Below are 26,412 nucleotides of genomic sequence, written 5' to 3'. Positions count from 1 at the left end.
GTGTGTGTGTGTGTGTGTGTGTGTGTGTGTGTGTGTGTGTGTGTGTGTGTGTGTGTGTGTGTGTGTGTGTGTGTTACTGTGAGGAGATACTAGATGTCATTAAGCATTTGAGGAGCTTCTGTGAGGAGGAAGAATTAAACTTTTTTCTGCTTGACCCCAGAAGGCAGAAATAGGATCAATAGGGAGTTGCAAAGAAGTTGATTTGGGTAAAAAGAGGAATTTCCAATGATGAGAGCTATTCAAAAGTGAAATGGGCTGCCCCAGGAGGCAGTGAAGGCTCCAACTAGAACCCTTCAAATGGAAAATGGACGGTCATCTTTTTCAGGATGTTGTTAAGGGGATTACTCATCACATACAGGTTAGGCTTGATGACCTCTGAGATTCCATGTTTATAATAAGACTCATTTGTGACTGTGTCATCAGAATTTTATTTGTTTTTCCCCATCCCTTTCTTTTATTCAGCTTCACTCAAGCCGTGACATCCTACCTCTCCCTTCCTCAAATCTCCAGTATATGTCAGTCTATACCCAACCTTCTTCTTATTCATTAGAGCTCTGAGATAAAGTAGTTGTTTTTTTTTCTCAAGGTTATATATGAGAGGACCCATACTTATTTAGACATCTGCCTTTGACAAGTTTTAACTAAATTGTTTTTCCCTTATATGTACACATGGCTGTTTTTTTTTCAAGTGCACTTTATAGTCTACACTGATTTAAGAGAATTGGCTCCTAATGTAACGCAAAAAAAATTTGGCTCAAAAAGTTTATTTAGTATCTTTGTGTAGACATGATTCAAGAATTTACTCAATTACTCAAATAATTCAAGAATAACTTATACATTTGCCATGTCTAGGTAAGCAAGTCAAACATTAAGTTTTAATCAAATTAATAACACTAAAATGTTTAAAAAAGCAAATCCTGAAAATTTTGCCTACATTAACCATGGACGAGATCTCTATTGTTTATGATCATATAATTCTAGCAATAAAAGAAAGAAAATAACCATTTACAAGGTAAGTCTGAATTCTGGGAACACAACTTCAAAATGGATTAGGAACTTAACTATGAAGGAGAAGTCTTGATTTTGTGAGTCATTTAAAAGTACACATTTTCAGAAAGTTTTAAACCATTACTTTAAATAGCATGTTTTTCACTCCTGCATTTACAAAGGGCATTTAATAATATAATCTAAATTAGGCATAGAGTAAAAAGTTTATAATGTCATGCTTTCTTCCCCTCAGAACACTCAACATCTGAAATGACATCCTCTACAAAAGAGCAGTTGGGTATTTAAAAAAGCCGCACAGCCACTCTCAATGACAGCTATCTATACTAATAGCATTACGCTTTAATGGATGTAAGTTTCATAATTGAAAATGGTTAGAAAAAAGGTTGACTGTGATTAGTTTTTCTACTATAAAAATATTTTGCTGCTTACACAACTGAAACCAAATGACAAAGGGTAATATTTGCCAATAACAAAAACTCCCCCTTAATTTAGCAGGTTCATATATGGTAAAACAAATTCTCATAGCTACCATGGACAAAATCCATTGCCTCTTCTTCCCCTTCCCCCCATGAACTTATTCTCAAATCTCTCAAAAGAGATTTTACTAAAAATACAAGATCCAATCAAAAAACATTGCTGCTGCTGTGGACTATCTTTTATATAAAAGGGAACTTAATATTCATATTTTGTTCACTGCTTTTCTTCACCTTTAGAGATGACATTTTTCAAACTATAAAATGCATTGTGCTGGCAAACTTTCTTGCTTCAATAGTTCACAATTTTATAAGAGTAAATCTACATCCTTTGTTACTAATATACACACCATCTTTGGGTTTGTGACTTTGAATAAGGCAGAGAACAAGCAATAAATTTAGAAATCGATAGCTAACTTATCAATATTCATTTTCCTTTGTCAATACAAAATACAAAGGTGAAAGAGCAGTAAATAAGGCAGAGAACTGAAATAAATTTGGTGTTCTTGTCACAATTAATAAATGTTTAACCAATAACATGGCCAGATAGGCTACAGCCTCATACAATATCTGAAGTCATGCTTAGCTATAGTTTCAAAAGTGTTTATTTTTTTAAATGACAACATATTGTAGCAGGATAATAACAACACAATATTGTAAATCTTACTTTCAATGAACAGCATTTGTATGTACCAAACACCACTTTCTATCTTTAGAGCTATACAATTTTTTTCCAAATACACAGTTTGGGATTATGAAGCTAAACTACCCGATGACAGATTTTCTAACCAATCTTATGGTAAATGCGTTTACACCACTTTGACTGCATGGTATTTCAAATATAAAATCTGAGCTGATTATCAATCTATAGTCAGGCTTTCAAGTCTTTTAACTTTTACTTTCTAATTCAACTGAAAAAGATATTCATGTGGCTATTTTTTTACCTTAAGTTTAATGTGATACACTAGAAAGACTGCACATATCCAGATCTTTTAAGGAAGGAAACAGTTAGTAAAATGTCTATTTGCTTTTAAAAAACAAAATGTACATTTTTCCCCATGCTAATGTGATTTGGGTCCTTTACAAAAGAGTTATCTGGTACGTGATGCTTTGTCTGACAGAAACCAGATACCATACCATTCGTGAATTTAAAAATCACAATTATAGGGAGTAGGAGACAAAGAACAAGAACTAATTTTCATAACCATCAATGCTTTTTCAAAATGTATTCATGCAAAAGCATTTCTCACCTGACTTTAGATAATTATCTTCATTTGTGATTTGATTCAATGGCATTAGGAGATATTATCCACTACTTAAACTGGAGTACTTTTAAATAATTTACTCTCTTCCCCTTTGATATGACTATATATTTCATACTGGTTTGAATCTGCTTAGAGCAAAACTTTGAAAGGTTACATATAAATTTAAAACATATGACTGAAAAAAATTTTAAACTCATTTTTTCCCACCATGCTATTTTTGGAATAATTTAAAAGAATGTCTAAAAGAAATATGTAAGATATCCAGTAATTTTATCAAAAGATGGATTTATAAATGAATTGCAAGAGTTAACTTCAAAAATATAACATGGTGAAATTGCTGTAACTGAAAGAAAAAAGAATAAAGAAGAGTTTTAGGCTAAAGTGGAAGGTTTATATCCACAATTCCTTAAAAATGATACACTCTGGTACTAGTGAGTTAGGGAGTTGGAACCACCTTGTAGAAATAATTATATTATCTTCTCCTCAACCATTAGGCATTTTCCTTCTCCCTTCCCATATGTCCAGAGTCTTAAGACTTGACTCTGGTAATCTCCTCCTCACTGCTGCCACTGAAGTGCATCAGGAACATTCCTGAGATTGTTATTGGTCACCTTCTGTTACTAATGTTCAAAACACTGAAAGATAAGGGAGTTCAGGGGACTACTCACCTGGAATGGGGGCATGAAGGTATTCTGCAGAATACTGAACTAAAGAATTATTTGAATTGATGAATTTATCTATGAAACTATTGCTTCTATCATAAGGTTATCAAAGTGCATAGCTGGCACTCTCATTTTTAAAAAATTGAATTGAATAATGTATACTGAGTTATGTGTGAAGTATGATTGTGGAAGAAACCTGGTTTTAGTTTCAGCTCTACCAATAATTAGCTTTATGACCTTGGAAAAGCCGTACTTTTTGGAACCTTGGCTTCTACATCTCTAAAACATACCTGAAATTAGATGATCCTTTCCAACCTTTCCAAATCTAAACCTTTCCAACCTTTCCAACCTTTCCAAATCTAAAATTTAGTAATTATATAAATATTTAACTTTATATTTCTGTATATATATGTATATATGGAAAATATACATATATGCAGTATAATTATATATAAAATCCTTCCATATAGTGTCTACAGTCATGACAAACAGAAATGCATATGAAAGTACAGACATGTTTTTTCTCCTGAACAGTTTAACTGACAGATATAGGATCTTTTTAATATAAAGCCTGTAACCAAATCTTATAAAAACAAAACACTACAACTTTTTGGACTTTCTTGCTCTTTAGTTGTTTTTCAGTCATGTCTGACTCTCTGTGACTCCATTTAAGGTTTTCTTGGCAAAGACCCTGGAGTGGTTTGCCATTTCCTTCTGCAGTTTATTTTACAGATGAGGAAACTGAGGTCAACAGGGTTAAGGACTTGCCCAGGGTCACACAGCTAGTAAGGGTCTGATTTAAACTCAGAAAGATGAGTCTTCCTGACTCCAGGCCCAGCATACTGTCATCTGCGCCACCTAGCTTACCTTTAGACTTTTACTCTAGTAATAACTTTACATTGGGGTATACTAATTTTATACTCCAGTTAGTTTTTCTTTTAAATTCTCAAGTGTGAGACGTGCAGTTCTAAATGGAGATTTTTCTGTTTTCCATCTTTTATTTTCTATTGCTTCTGGGCAAAATTTCAAGGAATGAATATCACTGTTTATTCCTACCGAGCTGCTCTGAATATTATATAGTTGGTACCTAATCAATATGTATTGAATTGAACTGATAAATCCTGGGGGCAAAGGATCCTTCTCACCTTCCCTCCCCCCCCAAAAAAAAAAAACAAAGAAAAAAGGAGGTGAAATATTAGAAAGGTTGTCAGTAAACAACAGATTGTCTTTACAACTAATTGAGTGCCTGCCTTAAGAACATTTTCTCAGATTGTTAATTTGTTGTATTGCCAATATATTATAGCTAACTTTTGATTATTCACATATAATTCATATGTCAACTGTAAATTCTGGCAAAATCATAATCCTAGGTTAATTTTCCTCTTGTAATCAATATGTTCTTTGAATCTGTCCCACAGGTATAAATTGGTGTGGGATTTGGTTTTAGAAACCAGGCACTCATCTTGTAAGGTCTATGGCAAATTCTGACATTTTCCATGAAAATGGTCCATAGTCTGTTGTCAATACATGTTGATTGTATAACAATACAAATGTTGTCATTTGCATGGAACTAGAATTACAGAGTCGAAAAGGACCTTAGAGTTCCTATACTATTAACCTCTCACTTTATGAATGAGAAATCTGAGGCCTAGAGAAGATCTGATTAAGGTTACAAAGCTCACCAATTACAGAGTAGGAATTAGAATCCAGGTTTCTAGACTCATAATTCAGGGTTCTTTCCTAATTCAGGGTATCTTGTATTTTGCTTTGTGATGGGTAATTATATTTACTGTTATTAAATTATTCATATGTTTAAACTTTGTATTCCCAATTAGATAGCCAACCTTTGGAGGGGGCTTTTATTCCTCCACAGCACCTACTCTAATGCCTGGTATGCATATTACTCAGTAAATATTTGTTGATTTATAATTTAGTGATTAGCTGAGGAAAGTTCTGGTGATTAAAGATGACCAAATACATTCTAAAAACAAATATGAAAGATTTTTAGTAACATTATTTGCTATTATTCTTGATTTGCTGTAAATATATTGCACTTCTCTAGTGCAGGTAATTGAGAATTGACTATATTTGGTTCTTGTGAATGTATAACCTTTAAATATTTGGTTATTTATTATTATTATTATTAATTATTATTATTTATAAATATTTATTATTTGAGACTTAAAAAATTTCATTTTACCTGTTGCAGTAGGTCCAGGCAAGGGTGCAGCCTTTCTTCTCCGTTTGATATCTCCCATGCACAAGGATCCTAAATGCATACTTGTTTGTCTATAAGTAATTATCAGAGAAAACTATTAACAAAGGAGGAAAAATATGACACATAAATACACAGCTTGTATAATCTGAACCTAAATCAAAACATTCTCAACAAAGATGAAGCTGCATAGTAAAGCCACCAATCTTGTTTATATCGAAACATAATTACGTTTGTTGACAAGCGTTCAGCAGCTAAATGCGCCATCATAAATTGTTACTGGAATGAATAATATAAAAGGAATGCTTTTTAATTTTCAAAACTGGCAATCTTTCTAGCTCAACATAAAATCAAACACTGTTGCTTCTGACAGGAAAATAGCTAAGATTAATTATCTAAAGAGATCACAATATTGTTGCTAGGTTATCAATTGGTTACTAATGCCTTACTGTCAGAACAACATTTATTACAGGAAAAGCATGATCAATTTCTTTTAGGATATTATGCAACAGGGAATTCGTTTAAAATAGCTGAAAGTGACATAAGGAAAAATGTAATATTCCCTCTTTTAATCCAAACTAGGAGAAGACTTAACTTAATAGTTCATTGACCAGGTAAGGGAATGTAACTTGAATGTCAGTGCTATTGGTACTATTCTCAGAAAAAACATTGATGATACTGGATTGTAATGAAAAAATGGGTACTAGACAAGAATCAGCTTTCTACTATACTTGAAAATAGGCAATATTAGATGATGTGTGATTTTGAGTCTTCATGTTTGTGTTTTTTTTTTCCTGGGAGGGAGGAAGGCAAGTGTTAAGTGTCTGAGGCTGGATTTGAACTTGGGTCCTCCTGACTCCAGGGCCAGTGCTCTATTCACTGCGCCACCTAGCTGCCCTGGTCTTCATATTTTCAATTTAATTAAAAAAATTAAATTGTCTATTATTTGCAGGACAATTAACACACTGACCTTAAAAGCATTCCTTTTTCCCCCCCATTTTTGTTTTTGCATCTTTGAGGCCTAGTTAGTGAACACAAATTTGTTAAATGCTTACCATGTTCCAAGCACTGTGCTAAGAACTGGGGATACAAAGAAAGATGGAAACAGTCCTTGCCTTTAAGAAGTATATACTCTAACTGTGGGGATAACATGTAAATAACTAGGTACACTCATATCTTGTATGGAAATAATAATAATATGTACAACTAACATTTATATAGTGCATACTATTTGCCAGACACTGTACTAAACACTTTATAATTATTATCTAATTTTATTCTGCCCTACCCCTTTTTTGGAAAGGATAATTATATGAGTAAGCAGTATTTTCCAGCTTTGCTCTAGATGAAAGAACTAAGAACGGGGGAGTTGCAGGGAGACAGATTTAGCTTTCTACTAATTTTTCTGGTGTGCATGTGTGTACAGATTTGTAATTTTATCAGCATGAGAGCAGTGCTGATTTGGAAACTCCTATCAATATAGATTGGCAACTCCTATGGAAGTGAGAGTCTTATAGAGCAGTACAGGACACTGAGAGTAAAGTGACTTGCTCATGGTCACACATCCAGTATGTGAATGAAGCAGGACTTGAAAGTAGGCCTTACTGATACAAGATCACCATTCTATCTACTATATTATGTTGTCTTTCCTAATAATCAGTTATCTCAAAATGGAATGGCTGCTTCAGAAAGTTGTGGACTCCCTCTTACTAGCAGTTTTCAGGCAAAAAGCTAGGAAGGGGAATTCTCGTTCAGTATGGATTGGTATAGATGGAACCTGAGATTCTGTGTTCCTCTGATCACAAAATAAATATAAATTGCCATGTTTTGCAAAAGAACCAAACTTAATTGCAAAAAACTCATAGCATTGTTTTGAGAGGCTCTTAGTTTTTATAGTAAATAATTTGAAAATGCCTGTTCAAAAGAAAATGCTAAGAGGAAATTAAGCCTATGAAAATGTTATGATATCATAAACAGAAATATGTCCAGTTAATTTCTATCTCTACAACAAACTGATCTAGAGGAAATGGGTTCAAAATACTCTTAGATTTAAGACTGCATTGCCTAATAGTAAAAATGATTACCAATCAGTTGGAAGCAAGTAACTTATTTTGAAGTCCTTCCTAACCCTTTTTAATTCTAGTGCCTTCCTTCTGTTAGTTTTCTCCTGTTTATCTTATACATATTTGCTCTTCTCATCTTCCTTATTGTATTGTGAGCTTCTTGAGGACAGGACTATCTTTAGCCTCTTTTTGTATCCCCTGTGTTTAGTACAATGTCTGCCATATAGTAGGTGCTTAATAAATACTTACTGATGGAATGATTGACTGAAATATATAACAACACTTACAAATACTGGGATATTCCTTAGATTATGGCTATAAGGGGAAGGTTTATCACTTCTCTGGTTAATTAATCTAGGTGGAGTAAACAGCCAAACTGATAAATCAGAATAAGTAAGCTGAACATATTAAATGAATCATCCCAATTTCTACTTCACATTGTGCTATGTGAACATTCTCACTACAATGGAAGAGGTAATGATGTTTGGGCAGCATCTTTTTCACTTGTAAGAAATAATACCTCCTCATTAAAAAGGTTCTCTCAAAAAAAGAAAAGAAAAAAAGAATAAGGTATGCCAATTGTAGAATAAAAATTTTTAGTTTATGTTTTAGGAAGAAATTAATAATACGTATTTTATTCATAAAATTTATTCAGCTGCTTTGAAGTTTTATTCATTAAAAATGAGGATTCCATTTCTCTGAGTTTTTAGCAATAAAATGTCTTCATTTTGCAAATGTATGGTAATTTATGTCGAAATTAAGTTAAATTAAATTTTAATTTATGACCACAGAAACAAAATCTCAGAGAATAAAAGGAAACCTTTCAAACCTTGTCCTGAACAAGAATTTTCTCTATATCTGTAATTTAAGGACAACCTATTATGAGGTAGGCAGAAGCCCAAATGACTTCTGAATAGATGATTTTTATTGACCAGAGGATAGTATTATTTACAATGGCTTTGAGTTAAGAACTGAATGTAATCATATAGATTTTCATGTTTTATTGTTGGGGGAGTCCAAGGGATATTTTAAATATAATTGCTAAAAATATTCATACTTTGCAATTTCTAATTTAGTGATAATGATTATATAATACAAGCTCTAAAACAATATAATCAACTGTTTTACTTTTTTTACTTGAACAGAACTTCTAGACTGAAAAATGTTTAAAGAAAACTACTTGTGTGACAGAAAATCAAGTCACTTTTACTCTCTGGGTCTCATTTATCTCTGCTAAAAAGTAGGGGGAATATACTAGACCTTGACTTTTTCTTTACATGATGGAACTCTGGTGAAATCTGTGGACTCCTCCTCAGAATTATGCTTTTAAATGCATAAAATAAAATGTATAATATTACAAAAGAAACCAAATGATACTGAAATACAGTTATTAAAAGAATTTTTAAAAGTTCATAGACTCTAGATTAAGAATCCCTGGACTCAATAATCACTGTGGTCACAGACAGCTTTAAATTCTCTCATCCAAAGAGATGTGCTTTAAAGAGCTGCAATTTAAGGCTGTGTCTATATATAGTGCTAAAAATAACTGGTTAAATCAGAAAAAAAAGTAAACTCAAAAAAAGGTTATTTCATTTATCACAGATAGGGACATCATATGTGAGATAACTTGAATAGTGAATTCTTCACCTTTCATATATAGAATAAGGCTGATTTCTTTGGTATGGCATGTAATATTTAGATTCAATTAAAAAGCTGAATAAAAGTACAAATATTTTTGTTTTAATAACATTGTAAAGCACTTTATTAACAGAATCAATAACTAAAACGACTTAACTAAACAGTTAAAAGAACCATTAACTAAAATAAAAGTATGAACAGAATTAAAAAGTCAGACATTTGTTTTAAGAAACTAGGAGTTAATTTGTCAAGCAATGTTGTTGTTAAATAATAATTCATTCAACAAGAATTCAGTAGACAAATATGGTGGGGGTAGATAGTACTAAGTACTATGAGGTGCACAAAGAAATCATAATATTCACAGTCTGTCCTAAGAAAATAGTCTGGACAGGAAAACAAGACATACATTTCAATATTTCAAATACATGTACTTAGAGAAAAACACAAAGGAAAATTTTACTAATATAGACCACGTGGGGAAAAAAGTTTGAATCAATGAAAATTTGAATAAAAAATTTAGCTTTGCTATTTTAAAAATAACTCAACCTAGTTGCTAGTGAGATAATGCCCAGTAGAGGTCTCCTTTAATGAAAAAATAAGGATGATCTGAAATAAGCATATCCCAAACCCAGCTTGAACAGTATTGCTTTTACTTATACAACATTATTTACAAAATAAAGGAATTGTTCAGAAGTGGGTGAATGTAGATCTTTTAAGTAGAAATTTTGTTTTCACTATTAACTAGCTTAGAAAATGCTGTTTTTCTAGATACCATAAAAATATACTTTTGTTTAGCAGTCTACATGATCAAAAATTGAAATCACATAATTTGAATTAATGAAATCTTTATTAAACGTAGCTGTCAGGGTGTGCAAATAGCGCAAAGGAAAAGCAGATATGTTCTAGCCACTGACATGACTTTCTTTTATACTCAAATATATTCTACCTATATTTTCTAGACAAGAAAACAATTATTCTTAGGAATGCTTGTCCAAGAAAGGAAGGAAACAAAAGGAGGAAAGACAAAAAAGAAAGAAAGAAAGAAAGAAAGAAAGAAAGAAAGAAAGAAAGAAAGAAAGAAGGAAAGAAAGAAAGAAAGAAAGAGAAAAACAAGGTAGGGAGGAAGAAAGAAAGAAAGAGAAAAACAAGGTAGGGAGGAAGAAAGAAATAAAGGAAGAATAATATTTGAATTTGATTTTCCCTGCAATATTGCTATGCAGAGCTAATGGACAAGAACATAAGAAGGATGAAATATAGAAACTAATAAAGTAGCCTGCTTAACCTGAAGACCTAAGCCACAGGAGCAACAGCCTTGGCTGTGTTTGAGTAATTTTACCAAGAATTGATTATCTGTTACACTGCATTGAGATATCTGGATTATTGATCAATAAGATTAAGGTACTCCAGCCTCAATCCCCACCCCCCTTCTTCCTTGAGGCACCTGTAATAGAGTTGTAACAAATAACACTAAGTAAGAACTACTTTGTTATTGTTGTCACCCTTCATGTAGAACATAGCAGTTACTTTTTAATTTAAAATCAATGAATGTCTGAAAGGCAGCCTTGTTCTTTCAACATACATGAATCATTTGTCTTTGAAAAGCAACACATTTAGATCACCAGTCAAGGTGATAGTGGGTATCTCTTTCCTGTGATAGTAAGAAAGAAAACTAAAGTTTGTACTGTAAATCAACAGACCCAACATTATTAAAAATTAGAGAAGACTCTTCCATCAAGCACTGTGTAAGACTAACAATAAAACAATATCAATGCATTCACAACAGTGCAAACAATGAAAGCTCTGATTAGGTGTAAAAAGTTATATGTGTGTATGCATATATATGGCAAATGATTAACAACATATACACATCCCCTTAAACATTACTGCTTTTCAAACTTTTTTAAGTCACAAAACCTTTTTTTTCAACGTTACTGCTTGGGGAAGTTTTCAAAAAGCAAAGGATTTGCTGTATTCATTATTAGGTAAGAATAAGCACATATTTTTATTTTTATTTTTTTTTTGTCTTTTTGGAGGGAGGGAAGGTAGGGCAATTGGGGTTAAGTGACTTGCCCAAAGTCACACAGTTAATACGTGTTTGAGGTGTTTGAGGTCAAATTTGAACTCAGGTCCTCCTGGGCCGCTGCTCTATTCACTGTGCCACCTAGCTGCCCCTACACATGTATTTTTAAGAAGAAAGGACAAAGAACTAATCCGGTTACAAGAGTCAGGTTTCATTTAGCTGTAACTTTAAACCTAAACCTGGATGTATTGGTATTACATCTGTAAATTTTGCTGATGCAATAACGGGGGAACAGGTGGAACTCTGATCCTTGAATCACAGTTAAATTCCCAAACTTGCTTCTTAATATTATAATCAAAAGACAAAGAACTAGAAAAGAAGGAAGGCTTTTTATTTTTTATTCTTAAGAACCACACAGATTCATCTCCTCTTATTCATGGCTTGCTGCAAGCTATCATTATAAATAGTGATGTGGTGGGAAGCTAGGCATTTTATCAGGAGGAGAAAAAATAAAAACTCTTTAAGCCCACCTTGCCTGAAAACTTGGCTTTTGACGTGCAGCTGACAGGGACTGGGGCAGGCAGTGTCAGATGGAATAATTTTAAAGGAAAGACAACAGGAACTTGTCGCCTCATTGTATGCATTTACAAATAGAGGCTTTTCAGAGTATTAGGCCTAGTTAAAGCTGCCCTCTGGATAAAATGTGTTCCCAAGCAGCTTCAGACAAGCTCCAGAGGAGAGACAAACAGATGTGACTATGGTCCCTGGCGTTTAGCAAGAACACTCACTGTCAGTTAGAAACATATAAGCCTGGACAGGGCATCAGCTGCACAGCAATGAAGCAGGCCTGCGAGTGTCATCACCACAGCAAAGTTGCGGCAGAGGAAAGTAAAGGGGCTGCAAAAGCCAGGCTTGTGTGAACCTGCTTTAGTAGGTCAGAACTGACTCCTTACCACCCCCACCCCTCCAAGTCTCTGCAACACATTAAATGGAACAAGTAAAAGGTGGAGCTATTCAGTTACATTAGTAAATGCAAGAGTAAGAACTGGTTGAATCGCAAAATAACTCTAAATAAATTGTTTTCTCTGAGACTGTAAATGGGACAGCTCCGTCTTAGGCATCTCTCACCTTGTACTTGACAGCATGGCATGGTAATGGCTGGAGGGATATCACCATGCAAGCAGAAGCCTAGGATGTGAGCCACTAAAATAGGCTGAACGAAAGCCAGTAGCTTCTAAACTATAATCTCACAGGAGGCTGGAACTGTGCCAACTATTTATGATGATGTCCAGTTGGGGATCTACCTTGGTTGGGTGTTCAAAAGACATTGTCTAATTGGACTTATTTTAAATGAAAATATAAACATATGATCAGCAGGCTGAGTAAGTGCTGATGTACAACATATTGAGACTAAACGCTGCTAAATGTTCTAGTTGAGTAATGGTGTGTGTGTGTGTGTGTGTGTGTGTGTGTGTGTGTGTGTGTGTGTGTGTGTGTGTGTGTGTAAGGCGGGGTAGAGTTAAATTTATCTGAAAAGTGAACACATTATTGGCATTAGTCATTATTTATATTTCTTTCTCCCAGTCTCAAAGAGTTCAATACTGAAAAATGGTATGAGGTACAGGTTCTATGGTCGATACAGGCTTCACACAGAAAACTGTTCTATGGTTATAAGCTATACTCCAAAACTTTGGTCAGTCATCTCATTGGGAAGTGGCAAGATTGGGACTTTGGGTCCTCATCTTCTAGTCACCAAGCTTCCAGTAGTTTCATTGTCACACTTACTTAGAATTTTTGGTATAATCTTAACAGTGTTTTGAAGGGCAGCTTATTTTGTTTTGTTTTGTTTTTTTTCCCATTTATGTTTGGCTTTCGCCATCACTTAAGAAAAAGTTTAAAGAACTTTTCTGTGAACTGGGAACTGGTCCTGGGGGTACTGGTGGTTCCTTCTGATTTCTCAGCAGGAGAACTCACTAATAGTCTAGTTGTGAGTGAGGAGAGAGACATGGACACAATGGGAGTTCCTTGAACATTTCCAAAGGGTTCTTTGAAAATTTTCTGTAGATACCTGGGTATTCCAATTAGTATCTTAACTTCTAATACCTTCCCAACTGAACTCCCCTTCACACTTATTTTTCTTTTCCTCAAAGATGAAAAGTTAATATGGCTCTTAAATGTTTGGGTTGGTTCCAGATAAAAAAAGAAAATTTTGCAATGTCCATAAAATGCATGTATTTTTCCTAATGGATAAGAAGAGAATGGCACATCATAAATTCATAGCTATAGTTCAGAAAAGTACATATCCTACTGATGACAGATCAATAATATAATTTTTGTTTATGAAGAAAAAAATTAATATTTCCTCTGATTTTCTATTAATTTTCATTTAAAGTTACTTCCCTTTCTCTTTGAAAGTCCTAACACATCTTCACATATACACAAAAATAATGATATAAAAGGTTCAAATTGGGCAGGAATTTAAGTATTAATTTAATAATTTAAGTAAATATGGTAGGATATAGTGAGGACTAATTATTATAATCACCCACATATGAATATCGATAGTTTTATGACAATTCAAGTATTGCATTTTTTCCCAAGCATGTTTTTGTGACTTCAAGAAGTGTGAAAAGCTCTGAATGCTGTGTGTGTGTGTGTGTGTGTGTGTGTGTGTGTGTGTATACCATTAAGGCTTTTCAAACTTCTTAAAGTCAGTGATCTTTCTGGGAAAAAAAAGACACAGAAAGCTCTGATTAAGTGGTAAAATGTTATTGAAATGTATGGCAAACAATAATGGCATATACACATCCCCTTAAACATCAGTGATTTTCAAACTTCTTGAAATTATAAAACCTTCTCCTTTCATTCATCATTATTATATCATATGTGGTCTTGAAAGGCCTGAAGAAAAATCTTTTTAAAAGCATGTGAACATTAATTTTCAATAGAAATTCTGAAAGCTTTACTGAGTTGCAATGTATGACATAAAGCATTAATAATGTATGGAAGCAATTTATTCAATACAATGATGCCTTCATACCTTTCAAACTTTCTGAAGTCACAGGTTGTTTTTCAAGGGAAAAAAAGGTTGTAGAACTTTTAAGTGGTCAAATTTTACTCATCTAGATATGAATACATATGGTGAATAGTAACTGGAATTGATTTGATTCTATCTTGTTCTCTAAATGCATCCTACTTTGGTATTTCATTATATCCAAATGATAAAATAACATCTTGTTCAGAAACTGCCTTAAATCTCACCTAGACTTAAGCTCTCTGTGGGCAGAAATTTTATTTTTTATTTCCTTTGTAGCCTGTGTGACATAGAATAGGTAAAGTATATAATTTAAAATAGATTGATCTTAGAAGCTACCGGGAGACATAAACAATGCATTTAATCGAGAATTTATTTGCTTTTCATCACTGAACATATATTCAGTGGCTCAACAGATAGAGAGTTGAGCTTGGATTTAGGAAGAACTGAGTTCAAATCCTACACCAGATACTTACTAGCTGTGTGATCCTGTGCAAATCCCTTTACCAGTGTTTGTCTCAGTTTCTTTAACTCCAAAATAGGGATAATAGCATTTACCTTGTAGAGTTATGAGAATTAAATATCATATGCTTATATGCTTCATATAAATGCTTATTCCCCTCCTTTCCCCTAGCAATTGTGGGTGGATGGGTGAGTGGGAAAAACAGTTAAGGCCTCTTGTAGAAGATGAGATTTGATCTGAATCTTGAAAGAAGCAAAAAGGAGAGTATACGTGGGAATGCAAAGGCAGAGATGCAGTCAATTGACATTATGAAGCACTTAAGTGCCAATCACTATGCTAAGTGCTGAGTAACTGAAAGGCAGGTAGGGTGTGGTGCTTAAGAGTTTTCTTGTTGGTGTAGGAGCTGGAAGGACTGACTATGTATGAGAGACTAAGCCAAGCCTAAGGACATGTACAAAAGGTTAGAACATGTTGCTGTGAGCTGCTGAGTAGAAGAGGGTCAATCACAAGTTGTATTCCTCCACCTAGCCACCATGTTTGTGAATGCACGATACTTCCATTTATTTTGCTGCTCTTGTGTTTATTCTTTCCAGATTTTAGTTTCTGGAGTTTGACATCACGTTATGACTTTGTGGGATCATCAGAGGTCTCTTCAGTAACTGATGCTGGTAGCAGAGACCACTGGAGATGAGAGTAGTCACAGCTGAGTCTTCTATGAAGCCAGTACAGCAGCTGAACAACTTGCTTGATCCAGACCAGTACTGGTATGGCTTATCAGCTAAGTACAGCATATCGGAAAAAGGCAGCCTAGCTGAGCATGGGAGCAATTTGTATGTTGCACTGAACTTGGTGGGGACATCATGAGGATAGAAAAGGGACTCCTAGACTCAGGAGCAGTTGGGTACCCTCTTGGTCCCATTTGTTCCCTAAATGTATGCTTCATTCTTCCCCCACTGAGGGCAGAAGGAAGGAATAGAATGTTCTCCATTTAGGGTAATGTTTTTGTAATTTCTGGCCTTGCTTATTCCTTTGCAGTAAATACCTTCTTGTAAAAGCTAATTGCTGCTAACTGTTGATTACTATTGGTCAGGGCACACCAGCTGGGAGGTTGAGAATATTAGAAATCCTAGCACCTCATGGTTACCCAATCCTGAGGGGAGAAATAGTATTAGCTCTTATGGGACCCTTCCCACCAATGTAGTGGGAATTGAGGGATGAGGACATAGGAGTTCTACACAGATAATGTAAATACTAAACCTCACTTCTCATGTATTTATTCATTGTTTCTCACTGATATGTTCATAGGACCCTGTCATGTTTTTATATGTCATTATGGTCTGTCTTAGATACAAACTCCTGCAGAGTAGAGGTTATAATTGTGTGATGTGCCAAGAATAATGTCAAATGAAAACAGGTACTTGATAAATACATGAAAAGGGTAACTATTGCTACTCTCTTACTTAGTAAAGGTTGTGCTGAATTGGGGATAATTATGATTGTTTCTGAGCATCTCTTTTCTCTCAGTACACAATAAGAAGGTCAAATTTCTTTTTGGTGATTCAATCTGTTTGCATGAAATGTGCCAGTGTTTAAGAATTAAGTATTCATTTTTATTTCTAACCCTCAATGAAAGGACAACAGCTCTTAACTAAAAAGCCTATCAGATTACTGAAAATTACATTCTCATCAATATTCTCCTATGAGCTTGTCACCAAACATATTTTCCTGTTACCTCAGTGTGCTTCCTACTTTGAGCAGCATATGCATCTTCACATGTGCTGTGTTCCATGCCTTATCTGAGGCTCAAAGCGACTGCTGTATTCTAATTACATCACTCCTGGGAATGTTCATAAAGATACACCTTGTCTCCCTGAACAGCTCATTTCAAGGCTTCTCGGAACTCTTTGCACTTGTAATATACTTTGTGCCTTTTTATGATGTTACACAAATGATTCCTGAATGGTGGAGGTGATCGTTTCATGCATTTCAGGCAGTAATTAGAATTTTGAGAGTGAGGTTACTCTGACATCTGGAAAATTTTTTCATCTTTTTATATAACAAATTACTCTATAGGGTTTCTAAAAAGCTATTTGGGGTACTTCAATTAAATAAGCTTATTACAATGGTGCTGATATCACTATTCAAGTTTGTTTAACACAACCTAATTTGCCCTTAGACTTGAATACCTCATATACTTAGTAATCAACATACTAATATGCACCAATATCATATCAACAAGTGCCCCTTATACACATATTTTTAGTGATTTACTCTGCTTGCTTGAAATGTGCCGGCATTCTGAGAATTAAACACCCATCTGGAATGTTCTCTATACTGCTTTCTACTTGTACACATTCTAGGTATGGTTAAAGGCCCAGCTTAAACCTGATCTCTCCTACCATGTCTTCCCTGGGTCTTAAGTCAGTTTGTTTTCATCATCACAATTAAGGTCAATATCAGGTATATCCTCACAACAGTTTTTCTATTTCTGTCCTGAGTAGTTACTTAATTTCTAAATGTTATTTAATTTTTATGTTTGTCTTATTACTCCAACTACATCATAAGCTCCCTGACAGCATAAGGACATATGATCACAGACATAGAGATATACGAGGCCTCGGAAGTCATCTAATTCAACTCTTATTTTACAGAATACTGAGGCCCTCAGAGGTTAAGTGACTTGACCAAGGTCACCTAAGTAATAAGCATCAGAGGTTATATTTGAACCTAGGTCCTCTGCCTTCAAAGTCAATTTTTTTCCCATTGTACCATACTGCCATATCCTTCTGTACTGTTTGTTTACCACAAAATAGTTGTACAACATATGCTAGTTGATTTGATTCTTGAATGTTGCTGTAAAACTCTATAATTTGATCAACTTTAGATAATATATTTGGTAGATGGGTTTAAATGACAGTTATGTTAGCTAAAGTTTACCCGAAATAGAATGAAATAAAGATATTGCTGATGAAACTTCTTACAATAATAAAAATATTACCAAGTTGATTTTACACAGAGATCCTTAGCAACTATGAGGTTGTTTCACCTCCTCCCCATAATTCCCCTTCCCCTTTCCTTTCAAGAACAACAAAAATCCTCAAATTTGCTGTTTTCTCTTTTTCTTCCCATAGTATACCACACACACTCTTCACCATCACAGGTAGAATATGCCCTCCACTGCCCCCCCCCATCTCAACTATCAGCACTAATTTGGAAATGGGGATGAGAAAGCAGTCAAGTAGCTTCTCCTTGCCATCACTTAACAAAATCATTCTTCATAAATCTGTTGGTCAAAAGAGAAGTGGCATTTGGGTCATTGTAGCAGCAAGCACCCTACCCTACCCAGGATGGCTGCCAACACAGATTCTTAGATCTGCTTTTCTAAAGGAAAGCAATTCAAAATGAGTTAACAAGCTTGCTTTAATCAATCAAACCTATTATTTATCTAGTTCAGGGGAAAAAAGTCAGCACCCCGAACTTCAGAGTATACAGACAGGTTACAAGCAGAAGTTACAAGAAGACAGAGAAACATTTCAGTAGACAGGCTTCCAACTGTCTGACCTTTACATCCATACTTAGCCACAGTTACCAGAAGGGTAAGCACCAACATCTGGGTTTTCAAAGCCGGGGGGCTCGACGGCTGCCCAGAGGCTCATCTGGTCCAATTATATAACTCTTCTCAAAGTGAGCCCCAAAACAAAATCTCACATCACGGTATATAGCCTTCTCCTGGCTCAGAGAATGTCACAACCCTCTTGACCCACTGCCCAATCACAAAGTAAAAACAAGCTTCCCACCACAGGCTCCATGTTATCACATTCAGCCTATTAGGGGGAAGAGTATATTTTCAAATCAAGGAAGGTTTTCAGAGTCACTTAAGCCTATCAAAGAGCTTAGGGGCAGGGAAGATCTTAAATTCCCATTTTCATAACAGTCATGTAGGAAGTGTCTAAGTCTTCTATTTGTGGAGCCAAAAATGTAGAGAAGCTATTTCTATCTATTTATGATGCAGTCTCATAAGAAAATATTTGAGATAAGTCAACTTGGTCAGTCTTGTTTGGAAAGATGATGGCTTTCCCAATATCTTCAATGACCTAATATCTTCCATTTTTGAAATTGGGAATTTGCTTTGCTATCTCCTTCCTAGATCATATATCTTCCTTCAAATGACTATAAGATTAGATGGAAGTAGGGGAGATAGAGATACATCAGGCATAGTGTTCTATGGAAACCAGCCACAGAATTGTTGAGTCTGATGCTAAGAGTAGCTAAAAATCACCAAAACCATCCTTATCACTAGAAAAATCATTTGAGAAGGTGTAATTCTGTTTGGCTATCCCAATAACCCTGAGAAGACTTGATTGTATACACATATATAAATCCAATCTAAAATTAAAAATCTTACAGAGGCATATTGAATTCTAAGAGCACAGGTAATTTCCATATTGACTTAAAGTCAATCCACCCTAGCATTCTGACAGAAGTATCAAAGAATGCTTTATGAGCAAAGGTAGCTGCCCTTTATCCATCATTAAGATTAGATATATCTCAAATATTCCTAATTCCTCTTATAAAATCAATATGTAGAACGTGGTCTCTTTCTATTAGAGGCTATATTTGGAAATGACTAATGGAAAATTTAGCCCCCAAATGAGTTCTTAGGCTTCATTTCTTTTGGACAAATTCCAGGTCAAGTTGTACGAAGGGCTCCTCTCCCTTTCCTTATCAGAGAATGCTTATACACTGGTGCAGTATGAAAGAGTTTAGGGTTCCTTTATAATGGTTTGTGAATACTGATTACTTAAGTCTTAGTCAACTGATCAATCAATAAACATTTATTAAGCAACTAAGTTCTAGGAACTCTATTAAATCTTGGGGATCCAAAGAAAAAGAGGCAAAAGATAGTCCCTGCCCTTAAGGAGTTTACAATCTAATGAGATTATAAATCTAAAAACAACTTTGAGTGACTGTCATTTTGATTATTATAAATACCCAGAAGAGCTACGAAAGATTATATGAAGCCATATGCTATCTGTATCTAGAGAAAGAACTGATAAATAGATGTATAGAATGACCATACATACATACACACACATATTTGTGTCTAATGGTAGCCTTCTCTAGGGTGAGGGGAGGGAGGGAAGAAAAATTATATGATAAATTATATATTTAAAAGGAACATCAAGTTTGTACATAACAGATTTTCAGTTTCATGCACAATCGTCTTTCTATTTTTCTACTACGTTATAGAAATGCTTGTTTTAAGTTCATAAGTAAAATGAAAATATCTAATGGGGGAGACAACATATAAACAAATATATACAAAGTCAGTTATATATAGGATATATAGGGAAATAATTGATAGGGAAGGCACTGGAGTTAAGAGGAGTTAAGGAAGGCTTCCTGCAGAAGGTGGGGTATTAGCTGGAACTTAAAGAAACCCAGGAAAGTCAGAAGGCATGGTTGAGGAAGAAGAGTATTCCAGACATGGGGAACAGCCAGAGAAAATTCCTGGAGCTGGGTAATGAAGAGACTTGTTTGTGGAACTGCCAGGTCAGTGTCACTGCATCAAAGAATATGTGTTAGGGAGTAAGGTGTAAGGAGACTAAAAGAGCAGATGGGGGCTAAGTTATGAAGGACTCTGAATATCAAACAGAGTATTTTGTATTTGCTCCTGGAGGCAATAAGAAACCACTGGAGATTAGTAAGTAGTAGGGTGCAATGATCAGACCTATATTTTAGGAAAAAAACACATTAGTGGGTAAATGGAGAATGGGTTGGAATGGGGAGAGACCTGAGGCATGCAATCAGACTGCTGTAATAGTTCAGGAGTGAGGTGTAGTAGTACACTGCTCTCGTGTCAGAGGAGAGAAGAGGGGATTATTCTAGAGAGGTTGCAAAGGTGAAATCAATAGGCCTTGGCACAGACTGGACAAGGGAATTAAGAGATAGTGAGGAATCTAGGATGACTTCTAGGTTTCAAGCTTGAGGATCTGGGAGGATAATGTTGCTCCACAGTAATAGTGAAGATAGGAGTGATGGGGAAGGTTTTTTGGAGGGAGGGAAAGATAATGGATTCTGTTCTGGACATGATGAATTTATGTTTACTGGACATCCATTTTGAGATGTCTGAAAGGCAGTTAGAAATGTAAGACTGGAAGTCAGCAGAGAGACTGGGGCAGGAAAGGCAGATCTGAGAATCATCAGTATAGAGATGGTAATTAAATCCATGGGAACTAATGAAATCACCAAATGAAGTAGTTTAGAGGGAGAAGAGAAGAGGTGACAGGACAGAGTTCTGATGGACACCTACAGTTAGAAGGTGTGATTTGGAGGAGGATCTAGCAAAGGAGACAGGGACTGTACTCTGAATGCCTCTGTAAAGGGTAATTCCTGGGCTATCACATTGTCTAGTCTATCATATTACTATTTCAATTCACCCAATTTTTTAGACTAGCTGTTTGCATTCCCATGGCATCTAATCTAAGTCAGGCTGGTCCATTTAGCATTCCTGCTATGTAACCTGTCTAGCAGATATGATTAAATTAGTAAACATTAAGTGCAAAGTATGATTTTATTTAGAGCATCTACCAGGTGCCAGGCACAGTGCCATGAACTAATGTTTACTTGTGGAAAATTTATTGTGGTCAGTCAATTATAACTAGAGACATCAAGTAGAAGTTTTAATGTTTTTATCAACCACTGCTTTGGCAGATAATTTGTTGCCAGTGATTATTTTACTCTGAGTTAGAGCTCCATATTATTTTAAAATAATTACTTAAGCATTAAAAGAATTACAGAATTTATCGGATTCACTTTCTTTTCTTCATAGAGGTAAGTATTTAAATGTTTACATCTAGTAGGTTTACAATGCATGCATTCACTTAAGTCCAAAATGCTTCTCTTATGACAGTTTGAAACTTTACTGGGAGAAAATAAACAAAAATGATGCTTTCACTAAATTTTATAATATGATGATGCTTGGTCAAAAGTGGTAAAAAAAAGTCTTTAATGATGTACCTCATGAATATTTCTGAAAGTCAAAAACACAAGTCTACATATTGGCTAAATAAGGCAGTAGGAGGTTTTTAGGATTATAAACAGATGCCCAATACTAGGCAAAATATTTAAGAATTAAGTTTGTTTGGCTGCACAATAGATAGAGTGCTTGAGGGAAGACCTCAATTCAAATCTGACTTACTACTACAGGTTACACTACTTATGTGACCTAAAAAAGTCAATTAAACTCTGTGTATCTTAGCTTCTTTATCTGCAAAATGAAGATAATAAAACAATTACCTCTCAGAGTTATTGTGAGGATCAAATGAAATATTCATAAAATGTTTTGCAAATATTAGAATGCTATACAAATACTTGCTGTTAAGAATTATTATTATATAACTTAATTGAACATCAAATAAAGTTGATAAGCATTACACTTATATTTGAGATTCCCTGTGTATCCTTTCTTTTCCCACTGAATTCTTTGGATGAAAAGTTTTTTGATAATTCTGTTAGGATGCTTTATCTAAAGAATTTATCACCCTTTACTTCTAGGTTTAATACAGTAGGTTACATCGTCTAGAAATACTCCTAAAAAAGACAGAATCCTATGCTGCAAAAGACAACGAGCTATATTTTCATTTCTGTATGTAATTCATGAAATTTTATGGTTACATAAAATAATGAAAATTTCATTTCATTATGTAATCCATGTTTATATAAAATGCACATCCTTATATTTATTTTTATATTTATAATTTTTTTGAAATATCAAAACGATGGGAGTGATTACATCAGATAAATTTTTAGAAAGAAGTTGTTATTTGTAGATAAATAAAATCCTCAATATTTAAAAGGTTGCTGTTTCAAAACTAAGATGCTAAGCATGGCTTGAAAACAAGACTAAGTTTGAGAAAACATGATTTAATTTATATATGACCAGCAAATAAGACTCACCAAAGTAAAACTGTACTGAGTCATTAGGAAAATAATGGGGAAATATCTTACTCTAGTTTAGCCATCATGTCCAACAAATTTCTAACTAATATTTGTAGTTATCCTCTTGCTTCAGGACAAAAGAAAATGTATATTGTAAAGTAATATACCTCTATTCAAACTGGTAAGTGAAACAGATCCATAGAGTTTCTAAGCATTAAAACCCCCTTTTACATGTTGTTCCAATATAAAAGGAATAAAATGCTAGATTTATCTCTAGCCAATAAGGACTAAATGAATTCCACACAAGTCTGTCATGATCACCAATATAATAGAATATGGCAACAGAATACCATCAGAGTGAATTCTATTATACCAGTAATTCTCAAACATTGTTATTTCACAGACCACTTGCTACTACAATACAAAAACAAACTCACTAAAGTTAATGGATTTCCACAAAAATCCTACTCTGATACCTTAACACAGGATGGAGGTAAACCTACGATCTCAAAGGCTCTGCAAGCAAAATATATGGTCTTGTAGTTCTGCCAAGCTCTAGGGACTTTGCATATGGGTCTTATGCTTGCTGTGTGAAGACAGGCATAGCTAATTGTGAAGAAAATGATCATGAGAAGGTTGGCCATTAAATGATATCTATTTTGGTCATTTCAACCTAGGAAAGCAATACAAAAATCACAGAACAGGTCTTAATATTAGGTAGTCCCCTTCTGAATCCACAGAAATAATGGTGGAATGACAGAAATTGGTGCAGAGTTCTAAGAGTCATACAGTTAGATGTGATAGTTTCATGAATAGAAGTTTGCAGCTAACTAGAAGACTTTTCTAAAAGGAATTTATAAAAGATTTTGCAGAGTTCTTTTTAATCATATGCCCCAAAGGCACATGTAACATTATTTCATGGGACACTTCATCATAAACTTGAAGTTTCACTTTAATTTTAAGCAAATAAACCATCAAGAAGATAATCACAATTTATCTGTTATGGCACCAACACCTACATAAAGGATGAAGAAACAGAAATTCTGGGAAGAAGCTGAGAAGATACTTCAAAGTAGGTCAACATATTCCATAATATTTATTTAAATGTGAAGATTGACATGGAAGGATGGTAAAAAAAAAAAACTATCTCAAAAAATATTTGGCATTAAGAAATTAAAAAGTTTAAAACTTTTAGATACAGAGTAATCTTGTATGTACACATAACAAACACTTTCTTTAAGAAAGTTATTTCTGTCTTCCCACCCCTAGCAAAAATATTTACTTTGTATATAAGTTAAATTTACTTATTCTTAGATGGTGTTCCCTTTAGTATAACATAAAACTTTTGAGGGCAGAGAGTTTTACTTTTTTTCTTGTGTCCACAGTGTTCAGCACTGTGTTTGATATATGGCAGATGATTAAAAATATTTGTTGAGTTTAGTTCAGGAAGTGAGGTGGGAGGCACCAAATGTGGTGTACAATAACATACCATCATAAATATGGAAATTAACTGTATTTTAAGAGACATGAAGTGATTTATTAAGGATATGGTGATTATTTCAAAATTATTGTTGGTGTGTAGTCATATTAATGATTGTTCAGAGGTAAAGGTAAAAAGCTCTGTAATATCAGAAAAATTAAGCATGAGGGGTGGCTAGGTGGTGCAGTTTATAGAGCACCAGACCTGGAGTCAGGGAGGACCTGAGTTCAAATATGGCCACAGATACTTAACACTTACTAGCCATGTGACCTTGGGCAAGTCACTTAACCCCAACTGCCATGCCTTTCCCCCTCCAAAAAAAAAAAAGTAAGCATGAAAAGATGACATTATATGCCTGATAATAGCAACTACAATCTGACCAGTTTAAACAAGATGGAGATTCTAAAAAAATGAAAATGAAAATATGTAAAGATAATGAATCTATAATTTTTTTTTCTTACAGAAGTTTAAATGGTGAAAAACTCTCATCACAACAGTGAGACCAAAATGTTCCAGAAACTCTTTGGGCCAACCAACCTTCACCCCTCACAAAACACAGAAACATAGCAACCAATGGTAACACTAGTTTGGAATGCAAGTTCATTTGCAAAGTAACATTTTAGAGTAACATGACATATTGAGAGCAACACTGACACATAAAACATAAAAAAAAATTGTTGAGGCAAAACGTGCCCTTTGGAACTTGGCATAAAATCTAAATAAGTTAGACCGACACAAATATTTGTAAGTGAAATTGGAGAGATGACAGATTAATAGAGGCTGAAGAGAACTGAGAGGTCCTCTAAGCAAGAATTCTGATAGCTTCTGCTTGAAGACCTCCAGTAAGGGGAAACCCAATACTTCATAAGTCAAGCCACTTCATTTTTGGATAGCAGTCTAATTGTTAGCTAGTTTTTCCTTACATCAAACCTAAGTCTGCTCCTTTTTAACTTCCACACACTGCTGTTAGTTCTTCCTTCTAGAGCCAGCAGAACAAATCTAATCCCTTTTCTCTTCAATGATAACAGTCTTCTCTCCTCCATATGTGAAACACTCTTAGTTCATTTAGCTTATCTTCATATGGTAAGCTCTCAAGGGCCTTTACCATCCTGGTCTTTCTTTATGTCTCTGTGTTAATCAACATCCTTCCTAAAACTGGGTGTCCAGAATTGAACACAGTTCTGGATGTAGTCTAAGTAAGTCAGAATAGAATAGAACTATTGTCTCCCCATTCCTGATCACCATGATGCCTTTAATGTAATCTAATAACACACTTTTTTTTTGGTTGGTATACTATACTTTTGATTCATTTCAAATTCCCAATCCACTAAAACCAGAGATATGAAATGGAATAGAGATGTTGGAATTTCTATAGTTATCTATTTTCATTACTGACAATATTGTAACTACTATATTTGGACTCTACTGACTCACTTATCCGATCTACTTTGAGTGGCAATGGTACTAACCAACACGAACCCAAGAAGAGTTGTTGGATCTGACTAAATATGTACATAAGTCCACTCTGGAGGTGATATTATTCTAAAAGCACTTAAAGACTGATTGTTAAAGATATCTCAGACAATGGAAGATTACAAAATAGGGAAGATCACAAGTACTATTTTTTATCATGGAAACTAGAAGTCATTAGCAATTACAAAAAAATATACCTACATTTTCAGAATGAATTAGAATCATAGGCATACAGACACAGAACTAAGAGAGACCCCAGATCTAGTCCAAGCCTTTCATTTTACAGATGAGAAAACAGAGGCCCAGGGAAGTTAAGTGACTTGCTCACAGTTATATAGGTAGTAAGTGACAGAGACAGGATTCAAACTCAGTTCCTCTAACTTCGATCTCAATGTTTTTTCGATAGTACCATACTGACTCTCATTTTATGTAGGAATTGAAGGATTACACAGGAACTGACAGTATCCTTGAAGATAATATGAGAATAGATTTTTGCTGATTGTTTTTTTATCAAATCTTGCCAGACATATAATTGTCAGACAGTTACAGAGATTAAAATATACCACCATGTTTACAGTTATTTTTTTCAGAAGCACTTACTTTGCTGAATCAAAAATTCTCCCACCTCAAATATGATATTACCATGCATAGTTATATTAAAAAGTCCATGCTAGCTA

General features: G+C 34.5%; 1 protein-coding gene across 4 annotated transcripts in view; it reads right to left on the bottom strand.

The window, feature by feature from the left end:
* GPATCH2 (G-patch domain containing 2) overlaps positions 1-26,412 on the bottom strand; it is a 258,389-nt gene that overhangs the window by 15,860 nt on the left and 216,117 nt on the right. For all 4 annotated transcript variants that reach the window (XM_069066026.1, XM_069066021.1, XM_069066020.1 and 1 more), the window contains one exon: positions 5,609-5,697. In XM_069066026.1, coding sequence (XP_068922127.1) covers positions 5,609-5,697 — 89 coding nt within the window. The remainder of the gene's footprint in view (positions 1-5,608; positions 5,698-26,412) is intronic.

Source organism: Petaurus breviceps, unplaced genomic scaffold (assembly GCF_028583685.1).
Source record: "Petaurus breviceps papuanus isolate PSGF00001 unplaced genomic scaffold, PetGlider_PUasm1.0 90702, whole genome shotgun sequence".
Classification (NCBI taxonomy): domain Eukaryota; kingdom Metazoa; phylum Chordata; class Mammalia; order Diprotodontia; family Petauridae; genus Petaurus; species Petaurus breviceps.
This window is presented reverse-complemented; position numbering and strand designations above follow the sequence as displayed.